Source organism: Paroedura picta, chromosome 2 (assembly GCF_049243985.1).
Source record: "Paroedura picta isolate Pp20150507F chromosome 2, Ppicta_v3.0, whole genome shotgun sequence".
In the NCBI taxonomy this organism is placed as follows: Eukaryota; Metazoa; Chordata; class Lepidosauria; order Squamata; family Gekkonidae; genus Paroedura; species Paroedura picta.
Genome location: NC_135370.1, coordinates 110,006,756 through 110,023,654, shown reverse-complemented (window position 1 = coordinate 110,023,654; position 16,899 = coordinate 110,006,756). Strand labels below are relative to the sequence as shown.

Genomic DNA, 16,899 nt, shown 5'->3' with positions numbered 1-16,899 from the left:
ACAAACAGATGTTTGAAACATATTTCAATCCACATGAAAGAGCTGAGACTGGCAGGGGCTTCTTGGTGAACACATCCTCATTGTCAAAATCCAGGTTTGTTGCTGTAGTATTATATGGACTTCCTACAGAGTCAGGATTTGAAATCAAGCCAAATTTCCATTCTCAACCTCCATTCTAAAATATCATCATCAGTCTGATATAAGCTGGTTTACCGATTTAGATATATGCTCTTAAATCCTTTCACTTTCTTACATAATTGTTGCATTTTCTTGTTATATATAAGGGGGATTTTTTTGTAAACTTAACGGACAACTGCAACAAAGACTTGAGGCAAGTTTGCTTCTCGCAGTGCCATTGAAACTAGCCTCCTTGTTTATGCAGTTGAGAGAAAAGTATTGTGTCTTGTCCCCAGGGACAAAGGAGAACTGAGAATAGCCCTGTCCCTAGTTTTAACTAGCTTAGCAACCTCTTTGTGAAACCCCCAAGGGGCAATTGGCTATTGTTCTTGATCCCAGTAGAGACTTACAAAGCTAACTACATCCATTTGCACTTTCCCCCCTTTCCTTCCTCTTGCATGTGAAGTTTAATAATTAAGTCAGGTTTTATCTGTTTCTGCTGACAGTGTAACTGAAGTCATTCAGAAAGTCAAAAACAGGCTTAGTGCTTCTCTAGTCTAAGAATGTTTTTTTTCTCAGTCATTGGCAGATGATCAATTTAAGAGTAATAATGTTTGGATTGCCCACGTGATGTGAAGGCTTTGTCTCTCCTCTGCAAAATTGATTCTCGGGGAAGAGAAGTCAGTGAATGGCTATGAACTTTGTAACACTGAAAGGCATTTTCAGTCTGTTTTAAAACTGCAACAGAAGACTGGAGAGGAAATAGCTTTTCTGTTCACAGCTAAGTAAAGTATGCTATTTTACTGAACTTTTGAGCATAGCTGTCCACTTAATTCTTTAAATTTTTTTTTAAGTTGTAAAACTATATAAAAACTGGGAGAAAGGGTAGAAATACAGGTTTACAGTGGGAAAACTGTGCCATTCTACCGTGTTTGAAAACAATCTGTTGGCTTTTTAAATAGGTGTTTTTCTTAATGTGGGTTTTTAGGCTTATGAATTCAGTCTGTAGTGTAAATAAGGTCAGTGATCCTGGGCACATAATTTGTTTGCGTATGTATATGAGATTTTCTTATTCTGTTTGCAATTAAAAATAATAATTTAAAGAAAACCTGGATTGATCTCAGAATACTTAGTTTATTATCAATTCTTTAGTGTATATAAATAGATATTAATAATTTGCTATGTTTAAACAACCCTAACAAGATAATGTACTGTGGCATTTTTAAAGTGATTCAAATGTATCATAGCACCTTCTTTGAATTTAATTGTTTTATTTTGTTGTTTTAAGAGGAGATTCTGCATGAAAAACTCTCATTCGTTATCTGTCATTTACAGTACAGTCCTATGCAGTTCAGTATATTATTGACTTCAGTGAACATAAAAAGGTATACCTTTGTTTAAGATTGCGCTGGTACACTGGAGACTTAGGCAGCATTATTCTAATCTGAGCCCACTGATTTCAGTGGAATTAGACTGGAGTACTGCATAGGATTGCCCTATTAATGTGGCTGCTTTAGTTTAGATTAGCTCCTCTAATACTCCCCTTGCATGAAGATAGATTCATGGGTAAGAACATCCTTGTATGAGTGTGAGTGTACGCTGCTTATACATGTTCACATTTATGACAAGTAAAAACTTGCACTAATAATTTAAACCTTTTAAGTGGTTTTGTGACATGTCTCTTCATACAAAATGTTTTTCTGGAAAATCTGTTTCGGTTTTGCATTATATTTTTAGAAGAAGGCAGTTTAGAATTACCTTCCTTTTTTCTCCCCACAATGAACACCCCCCTTTGATGTAGGTTGGGTGAGAAAGCTCTGACAGGAGTGCTGTGTGAGGACAGCACTATCAGGACTGTGACTAGTCCAAGGTCACCCAGCTGGTCACATATGAAGGAGCGGGGAATCAAACCTGGCTTGCCAGATTAGAGCCACTGTTATTATTCACTACACCAAATTGTAGATACTAGTGTTTGACAGGTGAGCTAGATGTGGCTGTGTGGGAATATTACTTGGTCATATAACAGCTTGAGTGGAAACTGGAACCTGGTTTTTTTTACTCTCTGAGACCAGGCCTATGCATGGAAGGGAGTGCTACTGTAGGAAACAGATGGTAAAGTGGATGGTACCCCTTCAGACAGTAGATGAATGATTCCTGCCCTGTGCATAAACAAGCTCTCACAATTAAAAACTATATTGGCAAAGAGAAAGCTAGTACCTAGGATTGCCAGTTCTAAGTTGGGAAATTCCTGGATATTTGGGAAGTTGAGCCTGGGGAACGTAAGGTGGGTGCTTCAGCAAGATATGATGACCTAGAGTCCACCCTCTAAGCACCATTTTCTCCATGGGAATTGATCTTTTTTTTTTATCTAGAGATCATCTGTAATTCAAGGAGATCTCCTGGCCGCACTGGGAGCTTGGCATCCCTACTTGTACCACCTCACTTTTCTTGCTCTGCTAGTTTTCTATTTGCAAAGAGTTTTAAATATAAGAGGACTTTCCAAAAATGTGCTATCTGACATAGTGCAGTCCATTCCACCACCCCATTATCTTGCATGTACAGCCAGGCCAAGCCTCTATGATGGAAAGGAATCAACTGAGTGAGTGGAGTGGCTAAATAATTTTCAGCTTTGACTAAAATTTAATATACTAGCAGCTAATAATGAGAAAGTATAATTCAGATAGTATTTCATTAACAGAATAAGAAAACATTTCAGGCAAGTGTGCATAAGTGTTCATGATCTGATTCTGTAGATCACTGTAGAACTAGAAAGCTGAAGATGGCTATCCTTACTTTTAACAAAATAAGGAAGTTTGGACTGTAAGCTTACAAGAGTAATTGCTATGCATGGGGACATAATCCAGGTATGCATAGGACACAGATATATATCTTTTGGAGTAAAATTGAGTCACATCCTTATTGTTATGCAAATGAGTGTTGGCAAAGACTTGGACAGATCCCCCCTCACCTACAGCCAGCTGACTGCCCAAGGGAGAAATGGGGCAACTGCACCAGCAGGCTGTCCTGTGGAGACTAAGCAACACTAATGCTAGGCCTTGCAGGCAACAGGAGGGTATACACGCAGGGAGCCCCATGGGCAGGTCTTTCCCCAGTAGGGGAGATGCTACTGCCCAGCATGCACTTAGCCTCTTATGGAGTCCCCCAACCCTGGTGGAGCTTGGCATGCAAGCATGGCCTGTCCTCAAAAGGATCTGCCCATCATCATAATCATTAAAAGGTAAAGGTATCCCCTGTGCAAGCACCGGGTCATGTCTGACCCTTGGGGTGACGCCCTCCAGCGTTTTCATGGCAGACTCAGTATGGGGTGGATTGCCAGTGCCTTCCCCAGTCATGACCGTTTACCCCCCAGCAAGCTGGGTACTCATTTTACCGACCTCGGAAGGATGGAAGGCTGAGTCAACCTTGAGCCGGCTGCTGGGATTGAACTCCCAGCCTCATGGGCAAAGCTTTCAGACGGCTGCCTTACCACTCTGCGCCACAAGAGGCTCTTTCATAATCATTAGCTGTGACAAATAATCACACAATGACATAACAACATAATGACATAACAAAAAGGTCCCTAAGTAAATGTGTCAGTAATAAGGATAGAAAAGGGTGGGAAAACAGCCATGCAGAGCAGCGAAGGAGCATGAGAGACTGATCACCCCACTGCTTGCTGTCTTAAATCCAATCCCAGATGGCCCGGCCCCATCCCACTGCACACAGGCTCCTGGGTGATTGAGCCTTTGTTCTTGCTGAGCCCCGGAAGATCCATCATACCTCCTCTTACCACCAATGTACTTATATAAACATTTGTTTCCTGATTTTCTCCCCCTAAGGGACCCTAAAATATCTCCTCTCTTCCATTTTATCTTTGCAACAGTTGTCGCATAGCAGAAAATAGATTTGAATAGGTCACCTTGATCCTGGTACAATGTTCTATCCAAAATACCACAGTGGCTCTTGTTACCTTATTATTATTTAAAACATTTATTAGCTGCCTTTCTCCCTTATAGAATTCAAGGAGTCTTGCAATATAAATAAAACTTCATAAAACCACAATTTGAAAACAACTATTATAAAACCCATTAAAATCACAGTTTAAAAACTCTAGTTGGGATATAAAAGCTTAATCAAGCAACATGGAGTCCTAAAAAAATAGTCTCTAACTGCCTCCTAATAATCCACAATAATGGGGCCAGATATACTTCCCTGGGGAGATTCCTTGACAATTATGGAATTGCCACTAAAAAGGCCGTCTTTTGTGTGGGGCGTGTGGGAGAAAACATTTTTTTTTGTGGTTTGGGCCTGTTGGACCCCTCCCCCCCCCCAAAAAAAAAATTATTATTGAACCCAAACATTGTTCCAAATACCAATATGATATCCAGATCTGGGATTTTTTTTTTGAAATTTCAATCTTTTTTTCAGGATCAGTAGACACACACACAAAAAAACTAATTAAAAAAGTCAGACCACTCCTGGGGCTGGCTTGGCTTCTCCTGCAACCTCATTTAAACCACATTGCAGGAGAAACTGTCCCCAGGATCTGCACATAGATTTTACTGGGAACTCCCCTGGCTTTTCAAGTGGTGTATAGCCCCATCCAAGACAGGGGTGATCTGAAGTCCCTGGTCTGCTTTTCTGCTAACCCAGTGAACCCCTCTCCTGTTAGAATTGAGTTTGAGCTTCTTTACTTTCATGCAGCCCTTTACTGACTCCAATTACCAGTTAAGAACATTATCAGAATCCTCAAAATTAAGCAGAAAAGAAAGGCAGAGCTGAGTATCATCTGCATATTGATATCACAGTCCCTATGTACTAATGACCTTTCCCAATGGCTTCATATAGATATTAAAGAACATGGGAGAATCCCCCAAAACTATGTTCTGTGACTCATCTCCAAGATAGAACTCAAACCACTATAATATAGTGCTCTAGTCCCAGTGCTGAAGATATTGTGGCCAATAGGATCAAAGGCCACTTAGAGATCTAATAGAACTAGCAGAGTCACATGTTGCCAGCTCTGGGCTGGAAAATATCTAGAGATTTTGGGGGTGTAGACTGCAGAGGACAGAGTTTGAGAAGGAGAGGGACCAACTAGGTATAATGCCATAGAATCCACCTTCCAAAGTGGTCCTTTTCTCCAAGTGAACTATAATTTGGAGATCAGTGGCAATCCCAGAAGGTTACCTGACAGTTGGTAACCCTATATTCCCCTGTCTAGTTCTTGATAGAGGTCAGCAACCAAAGCAGCGTCTGTTCCCAATCCTGGTTTTATCTGTCTGTCTGTCTGTTTATTTGACTTACATCCCACCTCCCACGGCAAGCTGTCTCGTGGCAGGTTACATAAGCCCACATAAGATACAATTATAAACCCATTAAAAACATCATCCATACAGTTTACAATCCATGGTGGTAATGGAAACAAACAGGTAGATAAAACCAGGATTGGGAACAGACGCTGCTTTGGTTGCTGACCTCTATCGGATGCGTAGTTAGTGGTTGATGCCAGTGTCCGGTGCAGCAGGCCTCAAACTGAAGCCTAGAGGACCTGACTTACCCACACCCACACATTTCATACCATCTGTAATTCCCAGGAATTCTTCCCGTAACTTTACAATCAAGCATCAAATTCAAGATATTTCCAGAATTCAATGGCAATCTCAGCCATAGTAGTGGGCTAGATGTGATTCCAGTAGAATCTTAGAGACCAACAATATTTTCAGGGTATAAGCTCTCAAGACCCAAAGCTCCCTTTGTCAGGTACTTAAGTATGTGTACACTTGGCAGTGAAATGCTTCAACCCCCCCTCCCCCCATTCTCTCTTACTCTTTTGAAATAACAGTAAACTGCTGTCACCAACCTAGAAATTAAACTCTGGCTCTTTGAAGAGCATTTCTGAAAACGGTTTTCTTCCTGAAGTTTATCCTAGGGCTGAGCATCGTATTTTTCAGTGTGTTGGGGATGTTTTGGGTCCTAAGACAAGAACGTCCTAGTTTTGTATTCTCAGGAGCTTCTCAATATGTCTCATAATAGTTTCCGAGCCAAATTGTATTTTGCAGCCCAGCCCAGCTCCCTTGTGACTGATCATGTTTTGCAGTGAAGTCAGTGTCACTGAGTAATAAGGGAGTAATAGTTATGAAGTACATGCATTTGGGAAACATTAGGTTGTGGGTGGTAGGACAAAGAATGAAAGTGCTTTCCAGAAGATTGTCTCAGTGTAGCTGTTTGGCTATGGTTGTGTGACTTTTTGGAAGAGAGATGAAGCAGCACTGCAATAAAATGTATGAAATACACAAGGACTCTCATTGCTTCTCTGAGTTGTATGCACCTGGGATGCTGCATAAAAAACCCAAAAGAGACATATAGTGTCAAGAAGGTAGATGTGTGTGTGTGTGTCTTTTCCCCCAGAACTTGAAAATAAGCTTCTTTCCTTATAAGTGAAGCTATGGGCAAAATGTTCACTATTCTTTGATTAAATGAGATGTCAGCTTCTGGGTACCAGAAAAAATTGATAAAACCAATTTGGCCCACAATTACAATCTCTGCTTCAATTGTTCTTTAATTATGTGATCTAGTTGTATTGCATTGTACCATTTAATGGTTTTATATATATGTAATGTAATATCATATATTATATCATATCATATATACTGGTCTTCATTGCATTATAACTCTGTAACCCACCTTCAGCCTCAATGGGAAAAGCATATGATAAAGTAAATAAATAAAACAATAAATAAGTCAAGGCAAAAATAGTTTCTAAAGGTGTTCCAAAAATATGTAAAAAGAGATTTCAAACATAACCTTTTCTAGAAGGTTGTTCTCTAAACAAAAGATGTATAAGATGTATAAGATGACTATCAGGAGAAATACATTTCAGCTGATATTTAGCAAATCCATTCTTTGTACAACATTTGTCATTACAGAAGGATGAAAATGTACTCAGTATCCTTCTTTCAGTACCCAATTCTGAGGATAAATTAGAGGTTTATACATTCAAATCTCACTGGTCCATTCCTTGATGAAGGATTTTTCTGTACTTCCAACATAATTTTTAAAAAGCAAAACACAAAAAAAATTGAACTGAAATATATATTCAATGCAACACATTCTTAAAACACTGACAATGAATAAATGAATTTTAATCCTTTGTCATATTTTAATCCAAGCAGAATATGGTGCTTGGGTGTTGTTTTATAACCTTGCTTTTATGCTGCTTTCTGGTATTTTTAAGGTACATGACTGATGGTGGGCTGGGCCTTTACACTCGAAGACTAAACAGACTTCCTGATGGGATGGCTGTTGTACGGGAAACGCTGCAACGCAACACCTCATTGGGCCTGGGAGACGCTGACAGGTAAACCTGCATCTTCCTTTTTACAGCTTTGTATTCCAGCCAGGCACCTTGGGGCACAGCCTGTGACAGCACAACTGAACACTCATTTTAATTGCTAAAATGCTTGGCAACAAAATATGAGCCAAACCAAAAGCACTTGGGTTCAAAATGTAATCTTTCCTGGTCCACAAACTATGCACAATAAGAAATATGGATTGGAGTAAAACTTCAGTCTGACAGCAGGCGGCTACTGTAGCAGCCGTTATAGTTTTTGGGAGGGAGCATGAATTTTTGTGCTGTATCCAACCCATTATCGGCAGTCAAGAGAAGCATAGCACAGTGCCCACCATGAACTGCACTTTGCCTGTGCTGTGAATAAGAGATATGTGATTCCATGGGAGCCAGCATTTACATGTCCTTCATATATGTCCTGCTGATGTTTAACCTTTCCAAACTCAGTTCCTACGCCAGGCAAAAGCTTGGGTTTTCTGAGGTGTAAGCCTGTGGTAGAAAGCCATATAAACTTACATTAATGTGACAAAAAGTCTATCTGTGCCAGAAAATAAATAAATAATTAATTATATTTAGAAGTCGCTTCTGAGTGACCATGCATGTCAGGCCTGACCAGTCCTGCTATTTTTCTCTTCTCAGCATCTCCCCAGTTCTTCTTTAGGCATACATGCTAATAACTGATCATTCCTAAGAGCAGCAACAAAACAGTGGCTATTTAGGGGCTCGCAACCCAGCAAGCCCTCTCAAGGTCCCAACTAGAAGATCTCTGATCCAAATAGCTTTTTCTGTGCCTGGTTGCTATGAGAATGCGTTTAGCCATAGAGAAAATGTTTGGATTAATGATTAGGGATTCTTAATATAGAAATTTCTTCCCACGAAGACTAATATGGTACAATATTCAATTATAAATTGTATATATGAATGAATATATGAAGTTTCCTGATAGTGAGACATATCACATTGGGTCCATTCACTGGGGGGGGGGGTACATGTGCAAACATTCAGAGCATATGCAACCCCCCCTTTCATGCACACACCAAGGCAAATGCCCCCAAGACAACATCAGCTCCAGAAAACAGCATGAGTGTGTATGTGTGTTGAGAATTCCTGTAAAATGTAATGTGTCATTTGGTCCTTAGATGATATTGGTGAAGATACCAGGAACTAAATCAGGTCTCTCATTAGACCAGACTTTTGTGTTAAACCAAAATTGCTAATATATATTTGTGGGAGAAGTTTACATTCCATAAAAGGATATTTATTTCCCTTTTAAATCTATTTCAGTTTTATGGGAATTGTGTCATACTGCCAGAGATGGTGGTGGGGGGATATACACATTAGCTATTAGAGAACCTGCTTGCTCAGGTAGCTCATGCATTTAGTGAAAGATTTCCCTGCAGTTCTTACAACTGGAATGTAAGCAGACAGGCAGCAGGGCTATTATCTGCTTCCTCCTAGTAACTCAAATAAGGAGGAGGAAAAAGACAATACAAACCTTGAAGTCTGGATCAGTGATGTTGATTCAGCAGCATGGAGTGCACGTAGTCTCAGATAAGGGGTTTATTGTAATTGTGACTAAAGCTATTCTGATTAGGGAGGGCAGGAATCCTGTTGCCATGGTATTACTTTAAATGAGGTGAATTTGTATGATTTCAATACTTTAACTAGATTTTGAAGTTGTACCTCTTTAAGGCTTTGGGTTCAGTAAATGGGCTACCAAAATCAACCTTAACTGTGGTCACAAGCTGCAATGGCAATGTAACCATATCCTGGTCACATGAGTTTTACACTCTGTGTGTGTACTTGCCATACCACCAACACCGGTTGCCATGAAGGAGATACTGTAGTGTCACAGGAACTACCAGTGGGGTGTAGGTTAGCAATACATGCTGTCGTTTCAGGAGAAGTGGTTTTTCAGCAGTAACCATGTAACATACAGCCCAGGGTTTAGAATGCCTAGGGCTGGAAAGGGGCATGAAGGTGTTAATAGTTGGCCTGTTGGGGGCAGCTGTCAGAGCAACCCCTGTTGGCCATTCACTGGTCCGCTCAGAACCAAACTAGACTTTATGGCAGCCCCAAGTCCAAACAATTGCTACCTAGGCCATTGTATAGAAGAATCTGGTGATTTAAAAATGCCATGAGGGCCTGATCCTGGATGAGACCACACTGCTGAGGGACTAGATTATCATGTTCCCACATGCACCTTTTCAAGTGCCAAAAAGCACACACACGCCATGATTGTTTCGGCACTTGAAAACATGGGGGGAGATCTTGTCTTGGTGCTCTATGGGCCCTATCAGGATTTGTATGTGTAGGCCTCTGGGAGCAGACATTTTGCACAAAGCCTCTACAACAAACATATAACTATCACTATGTCTACTTCAACAAGCCACATTACTCAGATGTTTAGCATTTATATAATTGTTTGGAGTGTTCAAAGTGCTTAAGAGGCGTTGTCAGTATTCCTTCCTTAGAGCAAGCTTGATAATGAGCATATGGGAGACACTAGCTTGTCTCAAGGCCAAATCCTTGCAGATATCAGGTTTGTAGAGTTTTTTAGTTACTGTAACAAAAAGTATATTGGGCAAATGCAAGGAGCGCACTTGTTGACACAAATCTATGAGGCTGAAGCAGAAATAGGAAGCCAATTTAACCATAAAAAATCTAGCAAAAGTATAGTTCCAAGAATAAGGGATTTATTCTGGCATGTCCATCCCACTTACTACTTAGCCAGTGATCTTTTTAAAATAAATGGAAGTAAATATCAACAGGTTATAATAAATTAAATGTCAGTTTGTTTATAATCCTACTTCATGCCGGAGTGCACATTTTAACATTGTTGGTGCTAAATGCCACAGGATACAGATAGCCCAACAATGAACAGCATGTCACAATTTAAAGGAAAAAAGCTTATTGCTTAGATATACACAATGGAGTTCAGCTATACTTGCAGCAGCTGGAATTACTTATTATATCTCATTAGCTAGAGACAGCATGGAAGGTTGTCTATATTAACTATATTAGCATCAAACATGAACCTTACAAGATGTATTTTCCCCTGAAGCTGAACAAAAGATCTGAATGAGGAAAATTAATTTAATGCCTGATTGCAGGGCTAATAGAGATCATCACATAAGCAGCTGAGCTTGCTAGTTTTGTGTGTGCACAGTCATGCACACCATTCACAGTCCCTTGTAATTAGAGTTGTTGGGGGCTTTGTTTTAGAAGGCTGTGAAGTAGCCAATCATGGTTTCACTCCTCAGTTATTTACAGTGTTGGCATTCCCATCTGGTATTTGTGCCTTATTTATGTCAACATGTGCCCAAAAAGAAGCTTTACTAGATAGTATGAGAAGCAAAGGCACATATATTTGGATAATTTTAGAGTTCTAAGTATTTAATTCTGTTCTCCAAAGCTGGATTCTGAAGCTCTTCATGAGGGCTGAAGCTATTCACTGGCTGGAAAAAGTCCAGATCTTCAGTGCAATAATTCCTACCCCTTAATAGGGAAAAGCTTGCCTCCTTGTATGCGACAATATACAAAACGATTTATCCTGCTGCCGACTACCTGAAAGGAAGACAAAATCTTTGTCTTTCTAACTGATTAGTACAACTGAATACAGCTCATTCCAACAACAATTAAGCTTAAGGCTGTTGCTTTGATAGCTTTGGAGGTGCATGAACAAGTACTTTCAGAGTTAATATGAAGGAAAACACATGGCTTAACATATGTGAGATGTAATGAGACAACTCTTTGTGCCATCTATATTTTAATGTATATCTCTATATGCTACTGTGGAAAGAGTACAGCTCGGAAGTCTTGTGATCCTTTTTTGAGCTGGCATCAAGAGAAACGAACCATTGCTCCCTGTAAAGTTTATAGGAGCCAAACTTTTAATAGAGATGGCTGAGACTAAGAAGTCTTTCCCGCCAGATGTGCCTTGAGGACAAATGTCTGCCTGCTAAACAATTGCTGTAGCCATTATCTAGGCTTCACCCCAGGACATGACACTTGATCTTGAACTGGAGGGTAGCTTGTCGTATGTGTCCTTTGGGAATTTCAGTATCAAGTAAAAAGCTTCTTTGTATTGGTAAAAGATAAAAGCTTGATTGTGAGTGTCTAGTAGTCCTTGCAAGGAGTATTTGCTTTCTGTCTGAAGGCAGGAAACTCTGTAAAATGAGTTGTGATGGTGTCCACAAATGTGATCTGCAGAAGCCACGACTGTTTTACAGCAGTTTTAAAATATCATGCAGGCCCAATCCTGATAGAGCTCTCAGCACAGCGGTCTGTGGTAGTCTTGTGCCCCTCCCTGCACAATTTCAAGTGTTGAAATGGCCACCCACACAACTCCTGCAGCTGTTTCAGCACTTGAAAAGGCTCGGGGGGGGGGGGGGCTCAGCTTCCCGTGCAGCAGGCCCATCATTTTTATATCTCTTTAAAATGGTGGTGGCATCAACAGATCTGTGCTCCTTTTGCACGGGGGAATCAACAGCCAGGCATGAAGCTCAAATCATCCTACCGTGCAGTCCAGACAGGGGTGCATCCTTTCAGTCAGATGAGGGTACAAATTATGCTTTGTTAGCATTCAATGAGAATAGTGTGTTTGGTGTTCTCAGAGTTATGCCCATGACCAAAAAGAGCTTCTTTTATTTCTGCCTTCAAGTCACAACAGACTTATGACAACCTTGTGGGGTTTTCATAGCAAGAGACCTTCAGAGGTGGTTTGCCATTGCCTGCTTCTGTGTTGCAACCCTGGGCTTCCCATCCAAATACTAACCAGGGCCAAACCTGCTTAGTTTCTGAGACTTGAGGAGAATGGGATAGCCCAGGCTACCAAGGTTGGAAAAAGAGCCATATAGATGCGATGACATTAATTTTATTGTCAATTGAGCTGCCTGTTTCAGCAGCAGCACCACGCCATTGTAAGCTAGTTAGTCTATAAGGTAACACAGCACTTTTAGCTGCTGTAGACTGACACAGTTACTCTTCTGGCATTTGTCTTCAAGTATTTGTTGACACCCAGGCTTTTGGAACAGATCATGTATCCAAAATTAGCCACCCACACTGTACTGTATGAATATTTATAGTTGCTATAACAGAAAAAGCAAATGACCACTTAAACGTTCAACCCCAGCAAATCCTACTCCTGAGCTATGTGGTCTGAATTGCTTTTTATTAGCAGGCTCAGTGAAAAACTCTGCTCCCAAAGAAAGACTGTAGTTATAGTTCAAAGCATGTGTGTAATTCTCCTGTATAGAATCCTTCGACAGTCTATGAAAGAGGTGGTTTATCTTGAATATCAGATGCCAGAAAAACATCAAACGAAATTTCCATCAAGGTTCTTTACAACATTTTCTTTTATCCCAGAAAAAGACCACCAAATTCCAATTAGCAGATCCATAACCAAATAAGACACTTTTTATAAATTACATGTTAAAATCATAATAATGCCTCATATTGTATATAATATCATTTTGTGTCCTACTCTCTTGTTTCCAACAATGGAAACTTGTATTAGCAAAGGTGTGGGGCGATTTCCAGTGATCCCTCCTTCTACTGCAGATCCTCAGTTTGCACTGCTGAGGGCTTTGCTCCCCAGGAGCAAAGTGGCAGACATTGGGCATGGCTGGGAAGTACACTGTACTAGTAGGACCTTTTCTGACAGGGGCAGATACAGAGACATCTGTTGTTCACAGTAGACTTAAAGTTTCCACTCCATATAAGCAAGGCTGGAGTTTAGTACATTCTAGAGTGGGGGAGATGGCATGTAATTTTTTTGCTCCTCATGTAAAGAAAGGCTTTCTGAGTTGGGTGGCTTCTCCCGCACACTGGCTATCTTTGGATACTGTATGATATAGTGGAAGTAGAGAGGAAGTATATCTGCTTCCATTTCCTGTGTAATTTCTGAAAGGCAGAGCCAGAGTACCTCCCCTTTCAGTGACACATGTAATCTGAACCAGTTGCATACAGTGTACCACTAAAATAAACCTATTTGCTTTTTTTCACAGTAATCGTAAATGTAGCTGGTGTATGTGCACAAATTCAAAGCCAGGATAAACATATATGATGCTTTTTCCTGTTTCTAAAACCCCATAGAGTTTTTTTTTTAATCCTAGTTTCTTAAACCTATTTCTTAAACCTAGTTTCTTTACATACAACAATTTAAGACTTTCAGATCCAGTAGGAACTTGGATTTGCTTTCCACCAGTAAGCCAGCTTGGTGAATCTTTTGTGATGTGCATGACAAACTGGAGAACATAAAGTGCCTTTTGACACAGAGCAGACCCTGCTATGTGTTTTTTCACATCTAATAGCAACAAATGTCAACAAGGTCTCAGAGTCTTTGCTTCAGGACGTTCTGAGCTTTTGATGTATGTGTTGTTAAGTTTATCAGTTCGGTTTCCAAAGTACAAGAGCTAATGTCATGTGTTTGGATTTTTCTTATACATTGGCTTATACATCTTATACATTACTGTATTTGGTGTACATCAGTGACACGGAGAGGTTAAGTGTGCAGTCTTAATATGGACTGAGAGAGCAATCTTAAGCAGGTCTATTCCGATCTGAATATTCAGAATTATTCAATGAGGCTAGGAAATGTGGAGTAATGTTAATTTAGAGAAAGCACAGATAGTTCTCCCTCCTCCCACAAATATTAGGACTTTGGGTCACCAAATAACATTAATGGGAAATGTGTTAAGGACAGACAAAAGGAAAAGCTGGTGAGATAGATACAGGTGGGATAGTATTATAAATGGCTACTAGTCATGATAGTTAAAGGAAACCCCCATATTCAGAGATGATCCACCACTGATTATCAGATAATGACAGGCAATAGCAGCAGAAGGATGTTGCACTGCTTGCAAGGGCCCTAGTGACATCTGACTGGCAACTGTGGGAGCCAAGATGCTAGATCAGGCAGATCTTGCATTTGACCCAGTTGGCCTCTTTTTATGGTTTTATATTCTGAGTAAAGAGATATAGGATTAGGCTGCATGTTCAGGTTAGCTGCAGGATAAGTACTGCATCTAGTTGGAAGGCATCATTGTGACCAAAACTGACCTAGTAGGATGTCTCAGTGGTGTGGTTGGCTTGTGAATCTTGGACTTCCTGTTTAGAAGGTGCTAGTAAAGCAACCTGTAACCAAGGTTTGGTTTTTGGATGGGAGATGTTCTTTATGTGACTGATTTACATGCACTGAGGCCTACTGACCTTCTGGAAATCATCAGACTGCTGAAAACTACACTGATATGTATCAGAGTGCTGCTAGTCAGTGAATGATTTCAGAGATCACAAGTGAACATTGGAATACTGGCTCTTGAGTCCTATTCAACTAAAGGTATACATGTAAAACAATTTAGTTCAACATATTTTGATTCCTGCAGATCCAATAGAGAAAGTCATTGTCATCCTTCAGTGCATTGCGAATCTGGTTTTATTTTCTTAATGGAATTATCCTTCATATTTCACCTTTCTTAATTATAACAAAATCATTGGGTAGAGAGACAGAAGTGATGAGCTTGTTCTGTTTTTCAGTACATACATTCCCTTTTGTCTTCGTTCTTCTACAGGTTTGAGTTATTGTTGCCAAGGCTAAATTTTCACATTTTTGTTTTTAGAGGTTGGAAATTTGTGGTTCACATATAGGAGGGAGAGAAGGTGATATAATCCTTTGGAGGATAAACTATCAGTGGCATGAGACTGTAGCCCAGCAAAGTTAGCAGCTGTGCTCCTAGTAAAATTTCAGCAGGGAAGCCACATTAGTCTATTGGACGAAAACCAAAAAAGTAGTCTTGTGGGATTTTAAAGACTTGCAGATTTATTGTGGCATAAGTTTTCATGAAGTGGAGCCTACAAATAAATTGGCATAGAGAAACAAAATATAAACAATCGGCTCAAAAGGTGATGAGATTCAGGAGTACTGCCTGTGACCTGCTATGTAAGACATTACCTCTTGTATGACCACACTTGCAATGCTTACAGTCCTTTTTTCTCAGTGCCAATCTATATATGTTTGCCAGTTGAGGACCCTCTTTGTGATACAGACAAGCTGATGTACCATAAATATGTTAGTTATTAAGTTACTTTATCTTTCTTAATATACTCATAACTTTACACTCTTGCTAAAAGTAGACTTGCAATGCAATCTTAAGAAGAATACTTTTCTAAATCCACTGAAGTCAGTGGACTTAACAGGATATAATTGTGGATTCCCACAGCATCCCAGCTCATTGCTCACTGGTAATTCAGGCACTGGCAGAATTATACAGTTTTTGTAAAATGCTGGAGCGGCCACCATGACACCTCTGGTTTTGCCAGAAGTGATATAAGCATGCCCCCTCCAATTTCTTCCAGATATTGCCAGCTGCAGCTGGCAACTCCAAGTGTAGATCGTTTTAGGATTGCACTGTCAGTTGATAACTGCTTAAGCAGTCAGGTCATAACTGCTTAAATCTTCACTGATATTTTAATAATGTTAGCCCTTTTGGCCAATAGCTGTTGTCATCCCTTAAGAATGTTGAAACACACCAAAATTATGGATCAAGATAAGTCCATTGACATGTTTATTTACCCTAGAGGTTTATACAGTAGTTTCCCAAAAGATGTAAATGTGAAGGCATGATGTCTGTCTGGCATGATGTCAAGCAGTAGTGTGTCTCTGTGAATTTTGGTGGGAAATTCTTATAAGTACTGAGCATAATAGGTATCTGCCTGTGTTGCATATTTCTGATAGCTATGTAGCACCTGACACAGAGAGATATGGACTCAATGGTATGATTCTGCCAGACAATGAACAGTTTCTTGCCTGAGGGTCTTTAAATACAAGCTTCCTTTCATTTAATAGAAGCACATAAGGGAGCATCTTTATTTGATGCTGTGTTCACCACCAACAGTAGAACAGATGCAGGCAGGGAGAAGGCAAAAGGAAGGAAGGCAAAAGAAAGCTGGAGAAATGTTCAGTCATGGCAAGATGTGGACTTGAGTTGCTCATAGTAATTGCTTACTATGTAAATAGCGGAACCTCCATTGAAAGAGGATAGAATCATAGAATCATAAAATCATAGAATCATAGAGTTGGAAGGGGCCATACAGGCCATCTAGTCCAACCCCCAGCTCAACGCAGGATTAGCCCTAAGCATCCTAAAGCATCCAAGAAAAGTGTGTATCCAACCTTTGCTTGAAGACTGCCAGTGAGGGGGAGCTCACCACCTCCTTAGGCTGCCTATTCCACTGCTGAACTACTCTGACTGTGAAAAACTTTTTCCTGATATCTAGCCTATATCGTTGTACTTGAAGTTTAAACCCATTACTGCGTGTCCTCTCCTCTGCAGCCAGCAGAAACAGCATCCTGCCCTCCTCCAAGTGACAACCTTTCAAATACTTAAATAGGGCTATCATGTCCCCTCTCAACCTCCTTTTCTCCAGGCTGA

General features: G+C 40.2%; 1 protein-coding gene across 9 annotated transcripts in view; it reads left to right on the top strand.

Moving 5' to 3' along the window:
* The window catches only part of NAV2 (neuron navigator 2), a 342,897-nt gene that overhangs the window by 211,148 nt on the left and 114,850 nt on the right, over positions 1-16,899 (top strand). For 8 of the 9 annotated variants that reach the window (XM_077322039.1, XM_077322036.1, XM_077322035.1 and 5 more), the window contains one exon: positions 7,355-7,477. In XM_077322039.1, the coding sequence (XP_077178154.1) occupies positions 7,355-7,477 (123 nt within the window). Of the gene's footprint in view, positions 1-723; positions 908-7,354; positions 7,478-16,899 lie in introns of those variants that run through there. The other variant, XM_077322043.1, reaches the window with a different exon arrangement.